Source organism: Vanellus vanellus (assembly GCF_965231255.1).
Source record: "Vanellus vanellus genome assembly, chromosome: 1".
NCBI lineage: Eukaryota > Metazoa > Chordata > Aves > Charadriiformes > Charadriidae > Vanellus > Vanellus vanellus.
Genome location: NC_138905.1, coordinates 47,252,855 through 47,267,801, shown reverse-complemented (window position 1 = coordinate 47,267,801; position 14,947 = coordinate 47,252,855). Strand labels below are relative to the sequence as shown.

The 14,947-nt window shown below is 37.7% G+C and overlaps 1 protein-coding gene across 1 annotated transcript in view; it reads right to left on the bottom strand.

Annotated features, from left to right (window-relative positions):
• Nucleotides 1-390: 390 nt before the first annotated feature.
• ALX1 (ALX homeobox 1) overlaps nucleotides 391-14,947 on the bottom strand; it is a gene marked incomplete at both ends in the record, with an annotated part of 18,373 nt that continues 3,816 nt past the window's right edge. The window contains 2 exons of the mRNA XM_082496539.1: nucleotides 391-711; nucleotides 12,067-12,195. Coding sequence (XP_082352665.1) covers nucleotides 391-711; nucleotides 12,067-12,195 — 450 coding nt within the window. The remainder of the gene's footprint in view (nucleotides 712-12,066; nucleotides 12,196-14,947) is intronic.

Sequence of the window (14,947 nt, the reverse complement as noted above, 5' to 3'; positions counted from 1 at the left end):
TATGAAGTATTCATTTGCAAAACATTAATTTTGTGTACAGGACTGCTAAAAACCAATGGAGTAGACGTATTTTCTTAATAGTTTTATTCTTTTTTGCAGGTTTTATAATCATATTTCATCAACTGGTACAACAAAACATATTTCTATATAAAAACCAAAACAAAGAGGGCTTGTTGAGCTTGACGCATGGTAAATCTATTTGGTTTATTCTTTTTTTATTGTTAAATATTATATTGCATTTGTTTAAGCAGACATCGTGTATATTGTGATTTCTAGCATTCCACACACAGCAGCTTATTGTTGTGTCCTTTAAATATGGGAAATAAGAATGTTTTCAGTTTGCTATTAAAAAAAAAAAAAAAAAGGAAATGAAGAAAGGGTACTGCTATATTACATAGCCCAGGAAATATTGGCAGCATGCTCTTTGGCTTTCATCCGTAGAACTGCAATGCTGGAGGATCTCCTTTCAAACTCTGGCTTGGTTTCAAAAGCGTGTCCATTGCTTGCCCCAGAAAGTAAAGAGTCAGTGAAAAAATTATTGAGGGGCACGTGGCTGAACTGATTCTGGTGGTTTGAAAAGCCCGTGTAGCCAGAATCTGTCCGGGGTGAATGGGAATAAGGTGTCATACAGGAGGACGTATCTCGTGGTAGCATGCAGGAAGTGACCACAGAACCGCTAGCCGTGTTCCCTGCCCACAGATTGTTCTGAATCTGGAACATATAAAATTAATAAGATTACGGTTAGATAGTTCATCTTTTGTTTTCTGCAATGCTTGCTTTGCTTTACTTAACACATCCATTATTAGTTCTCTAAAACAAAAGACGAGTACGTTAGTAGTTCTCTGCAGTCATATCAGAAAAATACCATGAAGACATTACGTGAGTCAAAATACTGGATCGTTCACTTAAGAGCGAGGGCTGCTGGATCATACTCCTTGCTCTGTCATCCGATTGCTCTGTGGCTCTATCCTGACTCTTTACCATTGAACCTCGGGATGCCATCAGCCCTGCCAGTCAGTAAAATTAGTGGAAGCACACAAATGGCGTGAAAGAAAAGGTGTCAAAAGAGTGTACAGTATCACAGCTGTTTTCACCATAAAAGCTTCTTCTCATCAGAATTCTTTCTTGGCGTAATGGTAGGAAACAGTGTAAAAGGGTGAACAAAACAAACCAGGATTTCTCAAGCGACAAAGCCCAACAAGCGTTTGCAAAATTAAATATTGAGAAGCCTTGCATAATTACTTTAAGACAAACGAACCCATAAAATACAGGCATGGTTGATAATACATCCAAGAGTTTTTTCCTAGAGTTGTTTCAAAGATGGTTTTAAGATAAAAATTCTTTTCATGATGTTTTTATACGAAATTATACTTGAGGGCATTTCTGTTTCAGCTCTCAGCCTCAACTGGCTGCAGTGTGCGTCCCTGGAAAACGTTGCATGACAGACTAGGAGACAAACTTTGTGGTTACCAGCAACGTCTGCTGAAGATCTGGAGTAACCACGTATTCAAGCTTTGATGTGTAATGCCTTCTATACTTGGCAGTCACTTAAAGCTTCTTTCTGAGTCTCGGGCCTTCTCCTATCATCTATGTATAGATGCTATTTATGGATAGGTATTTTTCACTTATTTGTTACTAGATGAACAGACGGAAAGATTTTCAAGGCCCAGCACAGGTCAGCTCCTGTCGTTCTCTCAGACTGTGCATTCTTTCATTCGTCCTCTATGACTTCCTCGGTCATTTCTCACTGGCACTCACTATTATACAATATACAGCTTCATCTTTCTTCTCCACTTTTACTTGTATCGCTTTCCTGCATGCTGATTTTTTTCTTAAAAAAATGTACAACTGTCACGATACAAGACATCTGTAGCCCTCATTCACAGTACAGAACTTCTCAGTCAGTCACTATGTCCTTTTCTTTTTGTTTTACTTTGCTAAATTTGTCTTCATCCTAAAAATCGGTTGTCTGTTCAGTATATCGTTGCTCTGATGCACTGGGATTGAGCCCACATGTCTTTGTTCTCTGCTGTACGTTGGAGTTGCAATTACTCTTCAGTTAGCACTGTGATATGAATTCCCACTTCAAACTTAATTTTGCCTTCACGTTCCAAATCCAGAGACAAAGGAATTTCGGCTTTAAGATATGGAGGCTATCTCTCTAGTTGAGTGATTTTTTTTCTACCAAATTAGAGGTCAGGGGAAGTAATGGATTATGACAGACACACACATACACACACAGAATGAAAACATGTTTCTAATGCCGAGTTGTTTTTTTTCTCATTGTCCTATTACTTTACAACAACACATACCCACCAAACCACCAAACAGCTAAAGAGATAAATTATGGTTCACTGAACTCATCTAGCTGAGATCTGGTGCAGATAGCAAGGATAAGATAGAGTCTATTTTAAAAGTTAATATTTTGAACAGTTGTGTCATTGGGAGCTGACAAATTAATTTGGGCTCCTTGGCAATTCCAGCAGCAAAAAAAAAGAACCAGTAAATTCTCTATTTTGCTTTCCTGCAGAAGGCTGGGGAAAAGTCACGGTAGCAACACGTCTCCCGAAACTCTTGGTGGTCTGTGAATTCCTTGTTCACACACACACACACACACACACACACACACACACACACACACACACACACAGAGCGCTAGTTGGGCACACCTCAGGCATCTGCTCCTGCATATCTTAGCTGGTCTGCTGAGAGGCAATGGAGTGAATAAGGTGCCTAGGGAAGGATATCAAGGATTTCTCCTCCTTCCTGTGGGCCTCCTGAGATCTACAGGAGGAAAGAGACTCTAGTGAGAGTTTCAGGACTTTCCAGTTGCCATCCTTCTCTCCTGCCTTCAGCAGTTTTTAGAAAACTCTCAAATATCAGCACACGGGAAACCCTCTGCAGCTTGACATGATCCTCAGCTGCCTTATCACTCCTTAAATAGCCCACCTGAGCCTTATAATCAGACAAACTTTTTATAATCTTCAGAGAACAGGTGGTTTATCTGGGGATTAAAGGACATATGTCATCTGGACCTATTTGAACCATTGTCTTACTTAGGGAAGTTTGTTGCATCCAACCACACACAACATTCCCAAAGAGGGCAATACATTTCTTATTGTTCAGGATTCAGGGATTCCCGAGTGTCCTATTGCCTGGAAGGTTTCTCAGATCCTAGTACAGATTTACAGAATATGACAAGAAAGAAACAAGGGACCCTGAAAGAGCTGGAAATTGTGGTAGTTACATGTACAGTGACTGGGAAGTCATCCACTAAGACTCATAAGGCTTACTGCCTTCTCAGACAGTGAGTTTGGAGCCACACATAGCGTGTGATTAGAGTACAGAGGAGAGCAGTAAAGATAGCAGCTGAAAGCCTATAACATCCAGAGAATACCTCCACTTTGCCTGAAAGCCCAAGCTGCACACGTTCTGTCCCAACAATAAACTGGGAAAATCAGAAAGCCAGTCATCCACACAAAAATCATTGGTTTTGTGTTTTTTTTTTTTCTGTTGTTCAGGAACACTAGGAACTTCTCATTGTACTTTATTGTATTTCATAGTTACGTACACATTTCTTGCAGCAGCAGTGACAGATTAAACAACTGTTAGGGTTTTCTTTCCCTTTCTTCCTACAAAACAAGTCACCCATTCCTATTTCCATGCTGTTCCAATTTAGCTTGTTTTGCTGGTACAACTCTTTACTGAATCGGAACAGGGAGCTGATAAAGCTAAAAGTATCCAGAAAAAAAAACATATATATATATATTTCAAACACATGCACACAAAATCCCATTCTTTTTGATGGCATTTCCAGGTGAAATGTTTAGTCTCAGAGCCTTCACAACAGGATGAATTTGCACAGGGAGAGACTAGTTCATCTATACAGCTTCTAACAGGAGCTAATTTTGAAGGAGATCATCATCCCCAAAGCAAACTCACACATGACAGTGTCTCGTTTATCTGTCTTACTAAGATGTCTTTCTAAGAAATGCTATGCCCAATGCTGCAGTCACCCAGGCTGCACAGATATAATTATGGGAAGAACTTTCCAAGAAAATCTGTTTAAATAGGAACATGCATGAGTTTGCCTTTAATACAGTCGTGACAAGAAGACTTCAGAAGGGCCAGAGGCTCAGTTTGAAAGTGCCCAATAACCTATGTGGTCTGGAGGTATCTCAAAATCACTCTTTCCTTCCATATTTCTGGTAGTTTGGTTTGCAGTACACTAAGTTTAGTACCACCCATTTTCCTGATATTATATATATATTTATATATTTATCCTAGACAAGTCTCTTTCAATTTAGCTTCAGTGAGATTGCACAGGTGTAAATGAGAACAGAATTCGGCTACAAATCCTAAAATATGCCAATGTCTTGTAAAAGAAATATGTGAATAAGCTATTCATTCCTAAAACTTTCAAAGGGGTGCCCTAGGTTTCTTCCTTAGAGGAAGGAATCCAAATTAGGAAACTTAACTTCAGAAATGCCACAAGATGCTAGGGAAGCTTTACATCTTCTCTCATGAGGCAGTTATGTTTTTAAAAAGAACATTTCAGTCATATCAGTTTTCTGTTCATTTTAGTTGGTTGGGTGACTTCACTTTTGAGATGAGTTTTTCATTTCTTAGCAAGGATTTACAACATAAATATCTTACAGTGAAATTCAGGTGCAGAAGGTATTCCTGTATTAAAAATAAATACAGTAATGTTTTACAATAAGTCAAAATTATCAGACCTTCTTCTGGTATGTTGGAAGGAAAGGGGACGTTATGTACATGAATTTAAAGAAAATATTTTTCCTCTTAAACTCTTGTGTGATCCATGAACTATATAAAAGCCAATTCAGAGACTGTGAATGAGGCTATACATACAGCACATCTCTGGTTTCTGTTAACATCACAAACAACTTGAGCTTTGCTCTTGTGGTTACCATGAAATTACCAGAGCCCTTCAATATATTTACCTACTGTATGTTTTATACATACACACACACCCCCTTCCCAATAGAAAAAAAAAAAAAAAAAAAAAAAAAGCAGGATTTCATAGCTGTGACAAGAACACAACTGGAGAATTATGGTTGTTAACATGGCTATGATATCATTTCCTAAGCACGTGACCTTCTGCTTGACACTGCAGAGGAAAATTAGCTGAGGTAATTGGTCATCACCCTTGGTGTCATTGCTTTTTTCCCATTAAAGTTTCAAGCTCCTGGAGCTTCAGCCTTCCTACACAGCACCTGGAGAAATCATATAAAATCAAATCTCCAAATTTGCTGAGAGTTGTACTATCACTTACCCAGTTTTGGTTCTCCCATCACCAAATGTCTTGTCTCACACTATTTGAGTCACCTGCCTATCCAGACTGGAGTCTGCCTCCAACAGACACATATAAACACACACAGCTTCTATTTGAGTAGACATGTGTTTTAGTGCTTCACATGGAAAACAAAATGGTAACCTCTTTTAAGATCTCTAGATATGATGTAATAAGTTGTTATTATATTACACAACATATGTTACGTTATGTTATGTTACGTTACATTACATGTTATGTTACGTTATGGTAGAATCATAGAACGGTTTAGGTTGGAAGGGACCTTGAAGATAATCTAGTTCCAACCCCCATGCCATGGGCAGGGACACCTTCCACTAGACCACATTGCTCAAAGCCCCATCCAACCAGCTACAGAAATTCAATTACTTCTATGAGCAACTTGTTCTGAGGCTTTACCAGTCTTATGGTATCTTTTCCTTTATATCTAACAGAATACTTCTTGCCATTATTTGTGATCATTATCTAGGATCCATTAGACTGAACGAACATATGACGATCATCTGTACTGTACTGGGTTCGGGTACGTATAAGGGAGCTGCAGCACATCCTTTTCAGATATGTCCATAAAATGCAACTTGGCCCTTGGTAGTGCGAGGCTTAATGCTACAGCTCTGAAATATGTGATAGACCCATTCAGTCCACATTTAGGTCCTACAAACAGTGAACAAAATAAAAATCCGTTCATTTGATTCTATGCTTAACAAGTTTGCTAAGGTGCAAAATAATGCAGGATTCGAAAAGCCATCAAGCTTTCATTCTTGTAAATAAACTGTAACTTCTCCCTGCTGCAATCTCAGGGCCCAGCTGTGATAAGAACCAAGTATATTTCACATCTATGATGCAGTTCAAGACAAAACTACATACTTTGAAAAATACTATTAAAAAGTTTCAATCGCAGAAAACATGGATTTGCCTTATAATTAAGCCCCAGCTTAAGTCACTCACAGACTTAAAGAAATACGTTTCAGGAAAACAAATAATAAAGCAACAGACCAAATGTTGAGACTGTGCGGAGGACCACATACAGTGATGGTTTAGAACCAAGAAAAAATAAAAGCGCAGTGCACAAACTACTTCGTGTGGAACAGACACCACCCAAAAAGATTAGAAGTGTTACTCTTGTTGGAAGATCAGCCACAGCAGTGCAACAGTCAGCACATATGCAGCAAGCAACACACCATCCAGGTGGTGGCCCAGCCTGAGCTCCGTGCTGTCACAGCTAGACAGCATGATTCTATGATAAAACTTCTTTGAAGCTCGCCCAGATATGTCTACCACATCTACTCCTACTTAATCGGTGTACCCATAGCCTTAATGAACTATTGTGATTAAGTGTCATTTATATGTCTAATACAGTTAAAAGAATTTTTAAGTCATATAACATGTGGTGTCTAATATATGCCATATGAAAGATTTAATTGGAGCATGTAACTTTGATTATTGCTAATGAGAATTACCCATATGTACTAAGGCTAGAGCAGAACAGTAATGATGATCCAAGGACTTAGTACATAACACATGTATACTGATACCACTTCTACACTCTTTGATTGCCAAAACAAATCATGTGATGCCATACTCTTCAACATATTTAATTTGATTTATCAGTCTGGTGGATGGAATGTAAACTTCAGCCTCTTCCTTCTTCTATTTTTGAGAGTTCAGCATTCTCCCTTCTTTCTACACCTTCTGAATCTCTCCACTTCCCATACCTTTGAAATGCTTTTGTCTCCTCAGGAATCCCACCTGCACTAGGCTGAGGTTTTCCACAAAAAAAAAAAAAAAAATCATTAAATTCAGTCCTATCCAACTCTTGCCTGCATTTTCAAGTGAACATGAGAAGTAAGCAATACAGTTCACATGTAAGAGGGAAAGTGCAACAGTGTGACAGGATAAACCCTTTCAAAAGAACTTAGAACAACGACAACAAATGAACTAAACTCCAAGATCAAGCAAAGAGAAAAGACGCAAAGTGTGGAAAGAGACTAGGCGGGGGAAAAAAATGGTGCCCTTTATATCTGCATCTTTATAAATTTAACTCATACAGGGAAAGCTAAAGGTCTATGTGATAACAAAGTAGGCTTTTGATCAAATTTCACTCGTGTGTGTGTAAACAAGGAAGGGACAAAAATGAAAGTTTGTCTCAGATTTTTTGGTCCCTCGCTACTTCTAATACTTAACATTAAATCTGACAAGTTCAAGTGCCATGTGTCACATTAGCCTTCTCACTAGGCATAGGACAGGAAAAGTAGTCAAGTAAAGACCAATAAGGTGAGAGGAGAGCAAGGCTAAGCAACCTTCTTATCACTCCTCTTCCAAAACATAATATATAGATCCATCTAAGATAACTAGATGTCTGCAGCTGAACCAGGCATCAGAAAGAAAAACACACTTTTAGAGATCATCTTACCTATTTTATACTTTAGGAAGAAAAAACTTAATTCACTGGATTTTCACCAACTTTAAAGGGAACCCATCTCTGGCATAAAAATCCCTTTGATATTAATTTTCCTAAACACAAGTGTCTAATATCTGACCACCAGCTGCCTCGTCTGAAGGGTGCATGCTTCTTCTAAGTCCTGTTCATCAGCACTGTAGCAGTGTCTCAGATATCCCAAGACATCTTAAATAGCACTGTATTTAGTACTGAACCAAGTACTGCTTGTTCACTAACATTTACTCAGGTGAGTTGAAGTAAAGGTCACCGTGAAATGAACGTGCACTCATTTCCTCACTCATGTTGGGATGCTGCCTCTTAGCTTTCATGTCATCACCAGAATATTGCTGGCTAACGAGGCTCAAAGCATCTGGGATAAGAGTATTAACCAGTGAATTGTTTCCTGAGTGCACTTAAGATGACAGACAACAATGGGTTGCATCTGCAAGAGAAACTTGAAACTTAAGTACTGAAACTAATGAAACCGAAAAATTTTACTAAAATGAATGAAAAGTACCGTATATAACAATTTCCTAGAAAAAAAAAAATCTTATTTTTAGCATAATGTTGTCAAAAGTTAAATATTTCATCTGAGTGAAAATTTAACGACTCTGTGGTATTTTTAATGTTAAAGCCTAGAAAAAAACACATGTGAATAACAGATTATTATCCTGGAACACAGCACTAACTGTCCTCCTCTGCAATCCAGGTGTTGCCAGTATAATTAGTAGAAGATCTATGTATGCAAAATTTGGAGAGTTTAGGAGATACTTAACTAAACTTACTAAGTAAACTAAACTAGTTTAGTAAACTAAACTAGTTTACTTAAACTAAATTGTTTATTACTATTTTGAAGATAAAGATGTGTAATTTAATAGCAAAATTAGGCTGAATTATAGAAATGGGTGTTGGACGAGACCACCTCCGGAGGTCCCTTCCAACCTCAACCATCCTCTGATTCAGAGCCAGCCTTCTATCTGAAATAAGTTGAAAAGATCATTTCCTCACAGGAAAACCTTTCAGGTTTATATTGTCACACAAGGCATTGCAGCGTCATGTTCTTAATTTGTACTTGATGAAGATAATTTGTGAAGAGACAAAGCAGTGGTCTCCACACCCTCTGCTGACTGCAGAAGAGACTGATGTTTCCGCTGGAATGCAAGTGGGATGTCTGTTTTGGGAACATATCCGTGGTGGGGCTCAAAACAGAAATCTTCAAACTGTAAATTCATATAATTCACACCAGAAATTCACATTTGTTCCCGTTTCTTCTGCCACACAGAAGTAAAAATCTCAGCTTGATTTTATCCTCTTTCAACATCATCCTATATTTTTTGCCAGCAACAGAGAGTCTGTTTTCTCCTATGTTAATAAAGGCTTAATAAACAGGCTCTGGTGATCTGTGTTCCACAATCCCCAAGAAAAACTAGTTACTCAAAAGTATAGCAAAGCCTGTCTAATATTTAGTGATGTCAATGTCACAGTAAGAGTGCTTGTATACAGTAAAAAAAAAAAAAAAAGGAAGAAAAAAAAGGAAAAAGAAAAATAATGAAAAATAACAAATAAAAAAAGATGTGTAATTTCCTTTCTTGCATTAACTGTACTGAAATAATGGAATTGTTCTGGGAACTCAATCTATAACACTAAAACCAAACATGCAGATCACAATTTTAAATATCTTTCTGCTTGAACTGTAGGATAGATCAAGGAGTTTATGGCAAGTACTGCCATGTACTGTATATTTACTTTCCATAAGTGAGGCACTTATAAACGGACATCTAGTTCAAAAGCTTTGAATTTAGTGATATTAGTGGTCATTGTGTTTTTAATGTGGATTTTCGTTGTCTCAAGCGTTCTCACTGGAAATATTATGTATTGGATACACATGTGCTTTTACTGAAGGTGAGGATGTAAGAATGTGAAACTATGAAGAACTACCACCAGATTAGCAAGAACGTGAACTTGCGTTGACTGTTCTGTGATGATTGCCTGGATACCTATTCACATTCCAGTATACAGCAAAGGAGCCACCTTCTTCACCGAGGATTAAGCTACCTTGTTTTTATCACATAGCCACACCATAGGTGCAAGCACCCAACTGAAATAACCAATGTAAAGTGGACTCAACACCCTCATTTAGCTCCTTGTTCCAGTTCTTGAAGTACAGTACAGTACACCACAACTTTCTCCTGTGGGTGACCAGACTCAATTACGTCTGTTTACCTGTAGTGTGTTAGTCTGTGGTTGTAGATAAGTACTACACATTCATGTTTATGAATGAATATACATTTTATATTTCTACACGTTTTAGAGATGCTTTATTTAAGATTATGGAACTAACATTTCCATTTCCATGTTCTGTTTTTAAGAACTTACAAATTAATGATAGAAAGTTTTGCCAGGCTGAAACTTAGTTGTGTCATCAACCTAGGGAAGATGTTTTTTAACAAATTTGCTAATAGAAATGCAATTAATTCACTCATCTTTTTAACATCTGAAAGTACAGAATAGATATTTCATTGGGCTTAGATTTTCATGGATTATATTCTCATATAATTCAAAAGTGTTTCTTTCTTAAAAACATTAATTTTAGGACAACTACTTTAAGTGCTTACCAATGACTTGCATTATTTCATTTTCTTATGCTAATGAAACTTCTGTCAATTGGGAAAATTTGTAGACGAAGTCCTACTTAAAATACGAGATGAGTTTGGAGGCACAAAATTCAGTCTAAAGAACTGAGTCAGGGATACAAAGCCAAAAGCTTAAGTACTATTCCTTGTCTCATCTGTTGTGACGCTATAGATAAGTCAGAAAGGCCTTCAAAAGATACTTGAACTACTTGAGTGACGTCTGTGAGTGACTGTGCATCTATGTGTTTGTGAATCTGCCTAGGAATGCTTAAGGTTTTTTTGCACACCTCCACCTAGGTAGGTCTCAAGCACATATTTTGTCCTCCCTCTTGAAGACAGAGTGTATCACGCAGTGGTTTCTGATGTAGTTTGGGCTAATGCACTATTACGTTGTAAAATAAACACAGGCGGACTGATAAGTGCCACCAGATCTGAAACGTTCTGAGCTGCTGCAACACAAACCAGCTCTGGCCCAGGCGCCAAACCTAGTAACATGCAACCTCCTCAGAGGTAAAGCACTTGAAGCTGGGTAGATGACACATGGGCCCAAAGACTCTGATTCAAAATTAATCGCATTCAGCCAATATAGAGCATGACCAAAGCAAACCCACAGAAAATGAGTATTTTCCTAAGGCTGGCAGAGACCCTGTACCTAACGAACTAGAAGAGCACCAGAACACCAGCAGTGGAAGGACTCTACCACAGGGACCCATACAAGATTTTTCCTTTGTATGGTGCTTTTTCTTTTTTTTTAATTATGCGGTAAAAGCAATGGGAAGCTACAGAGATGAGAAACAATGGCTTCAGAATAAAAGTATTCAATGCACTAAAACAAGAAAGCAGAAAAACAATAGCAGAGAGTGAGGCAAGGCAGTAAACCAAAGGACTGGAGAACAGAAACAGAAGATTCTGATCTTATTACACAGTAATACCTTACTACATACTAACAGAGAACCGAAAAAAAAACAACAACAAAAAAAATTAAACAAACTACTACAGCCAATAGAGCTCCTGCCTCCCTCTCCCAGCCATATACATTCAATTCTGGTTGCATGAGGGGCCGTAACACGGTTTTGTGCTAGTAGAAGACTTGCTGCATTCGATGGTCTATTGAGGTCCGTAAAGAAATTGTGCATGTTTAATTTGTCAGAAGGAAGTTGCCTAGCGATCACATAGCTTATGCCTCACCTTACCAAAGTATACAAGACCAGAGTTGTTAAAACAGTTGTGCCTGTGAATGTAAATATCCCACAAGCGAAATGCTGACCTTACGGTATATAATTACGTCACTCCTGTCGATCTCAATGGGTTTAGACATCATCCAATCTATGGACCTAGAAGTGATTCAAATCCCCACGTAATTTTATGTGCAGAAAAGACTTCACCGCACAACCATATTGCCAGCCATTCTCAGTACACAACTTATGCAAAACACCACAGCTCCTAGGACCTTTCTTTATAAACAACTTGTATTTTAAGAGTTAATTATTCATATTGGATGTCGGAACTGTTGTTCACAGTGGCAGGTCCTGTCGATGTGTCTAAAGAACACAGAAAGCTAAACACAGGAAAGTCTCCATGCATCTTCTGTGCATGCATGTGCCTAAGGATGGAAGAGAAGGTAAATGTAGAACCAAAGTACTACTTGGTCTTTACCATACCTGAGGGTAGCTGTCAGTCCTTGGAAGAACAGATATATCATAGGTGGCAGCAAAATGGCTCTTAGCTTGCTGGATCTGACCATAGCGTTCTCTTTTCCTCCATTTTGCTCTTCGATTCTGGAACCAAACCTACAGTAAATGAAGAAACAGTCATCAAGGTAAACTTAGTTCCACGCTGTGCAAAGAGTCTGAGGCAAAAGCCAAGAGATTTTGGACAGTAACTTTGAAATTTTCTCTTTATGTGAGAAAGGGATGTTCTCCTCCAGTGGGTGAATTTCTTGCAGTTTCAATATTCTCAGTGTCAGACTTGCTTAAGTTATTTCTGGCTATTTAAAAGTATATGCTATTTCCTTTCTAGTGCCTCAAAAGGAAAAAAAAAAAAAAAAAAAAAAAAGCAAAGGAAAGAGAGGAAAGATCAGTCTGTCAGGCAGTGCTAATTTTGACAGAGTTCAGTTCTGTAGAGGAAAATCACCCAGTAACAGCAAGTCAAATTGTAAAGAAATCTTCTCTTAATCTCACGTGCCCACTGACTTGATCTGACTACCTATGAGCTGCCTCCTAGAGGTATACATAATCTTTATCAAGTGCAGTAATGAAAAGGCAGGAAAAGCTGGCACCAGGACAGTAATCTGTGCTACAGAAAACATTTTTATAAGGAAGGCTAATACAGCAGGAAGATAATAAAAAATCACGAGATCACAGACAGTTTTAGACCTATTGTGACATTTTTTCACATTTGCGTTAGGAAAATCTGTGTTTCTGACAATGGAAAACTAGAGAATGGCACTTTGCATTTAGACTATGAAATAATTTAAACCTGAAACAATGCCTTCTTGTCAACTAAAAGCTATTTTTTTTTTGTGCTTAATTAACCTTTGGACTATTCTGTAATATTTTGAGTGTTGGGTGTTATCTCAAATTCTATTACACGCACATTTCTTGCTGTGACTGATACCTGTCATTGTCCTGTGGTCTTCAAAAAAAAAAAAAAAAACATCTCTCAGACAGTTTAGTTTGGACTGGCTAAGACTTACCCTGAAATTAAAGGGATTGCTAAGAAAAGTAACCATTTATAAAAGTAATATTATCCAACCAAGTCATTATTGTTCAGCTATGAGCAAACTCATTCCAATTCTTTCTAAAGAAGTGACACTACTAACAGAAACTTTTTTTTTTTTTTTTTATGGAAACAATGCCATCGGCTAGCCTTCCCACTAAATGGATCATGAATCTGTTTGGATAGATAAATACATTAATAGATTTTTTTTATATATATATATATAGACATTGCCTGTGAATCCCATTCTGAGGGATATTTTTGGATCCCAGATGGTGGGATATTTAAAATAACACTGTTTGTTTTATCATTCAAGTTTTGCCTTGCTCTTTGGAGAAGTCAACTGTCCTTTGATGCTGCTTAAGCAACCAGGGCATAATTTTGCTCATTTTTATTCCCACAGACTTGTTGCAAATTTAGTATGTGCAATCTTTTAAAATGCACTGGGCAATCAAAGCAAGGCCCATGCATGTAAGTGCTGAGTATATATTCTTAGGGACCTTGCTGGTAAATTTGTATTATTTATGATGCCTGAGGCACAGCAAAAAGAAAAGAAAAGGAAAAAAAATTCTCCTGTCTCCACAGGAGGCATCAAGAACGCGCTAAGGGAATTTAGTAATGAGGTTCTTTCATTGAAAAAAGACCTTGACAATCTCCTTAAAATGGGTGCCAATTACTTCACTGACATGCAGCAGGAAAGAGAACAACTTAGATAAATTAGGTTCAGGTTGGCCTTCTCTGCATGTATGCAGGACAAATATTAAATTGGATCTTGATGAAATGGCGGTGCAGGGAAATGTGGGTAAGGTATCCAGCTGATCGCTCTGCTAAACTAAATCAAACAATTTGCTTGAATTTATAGTGACTAAATGAGAAGAAAAAGCACACATTTTTTCCTTTGACAATCCCCCAAAATGTTTCTGTTTACATCACTTTACTAGAAACTGTCTCTTGGCAGAGATAAAGTAACCATTTGCCTCCACAAAGCAATGTAAAAATCTGCTGCTTGTTATCCTTGCACTGCCAGATGCTTGCCTCTAATGATGTAAGGCCTTTTAAATTGCTTAATCTTGTGATGGAATACCGTTGCTACTCGGGATAAAAATGATCACCGTTTCCCTTCATATTTAGCGTGTGAGAAATGCAAAGATCGGTTATCTTTTAAGAAAGGGGAGAGCACACTTAAATAAAATAGAAATAGATACTCTGTGAAAGTCTGGTGACGTTTTCACATTTACTTTTTTATTTTTAATATTTTTACCATATGGAGCTTCTAAACCAAAAAGTCAGTTGACACATTGTAGCCCAATTCTCCCCTCCCTGTTCTGAATACTAATCTATTCTTGGAGTAGTTCTCGTTATTCCAGAATTATACAATTGTAAGAACAGTATTTTAACATTATACAAGCTTTTTCTTTAACTCAAGACTGAACCCTAATGAATGGAAGTCATACTGGGAAAAATGTACTAAATTCAGGGGGGAGGGATTGCACAGAGCCTGAAGAGTTAAAAGCCACTGAACTAAATTCCATCAGCATCACTGATATCGCATCCATGTAACTGAGACACAATTTTGGAATCTGTTTTCTGATGGCAACAGTGAATACGCTGTCTGGTTGAATAGACATGAAAAGAACACTTCTATATAAAATTAATTAGCTGAGCTCATTTCTGAAAGTGATTCTGGTTTAATTTCAGTTGTATGCATGTGCACTGACGTCTATTCTTTATATGCATGTGTGAGTATGTGTTTAATTACAAGTTGTGAAGTTGTTATCATATTCAAGTCACTAAATTAAGAAAATTAATCCCAGTCTGTAAGAA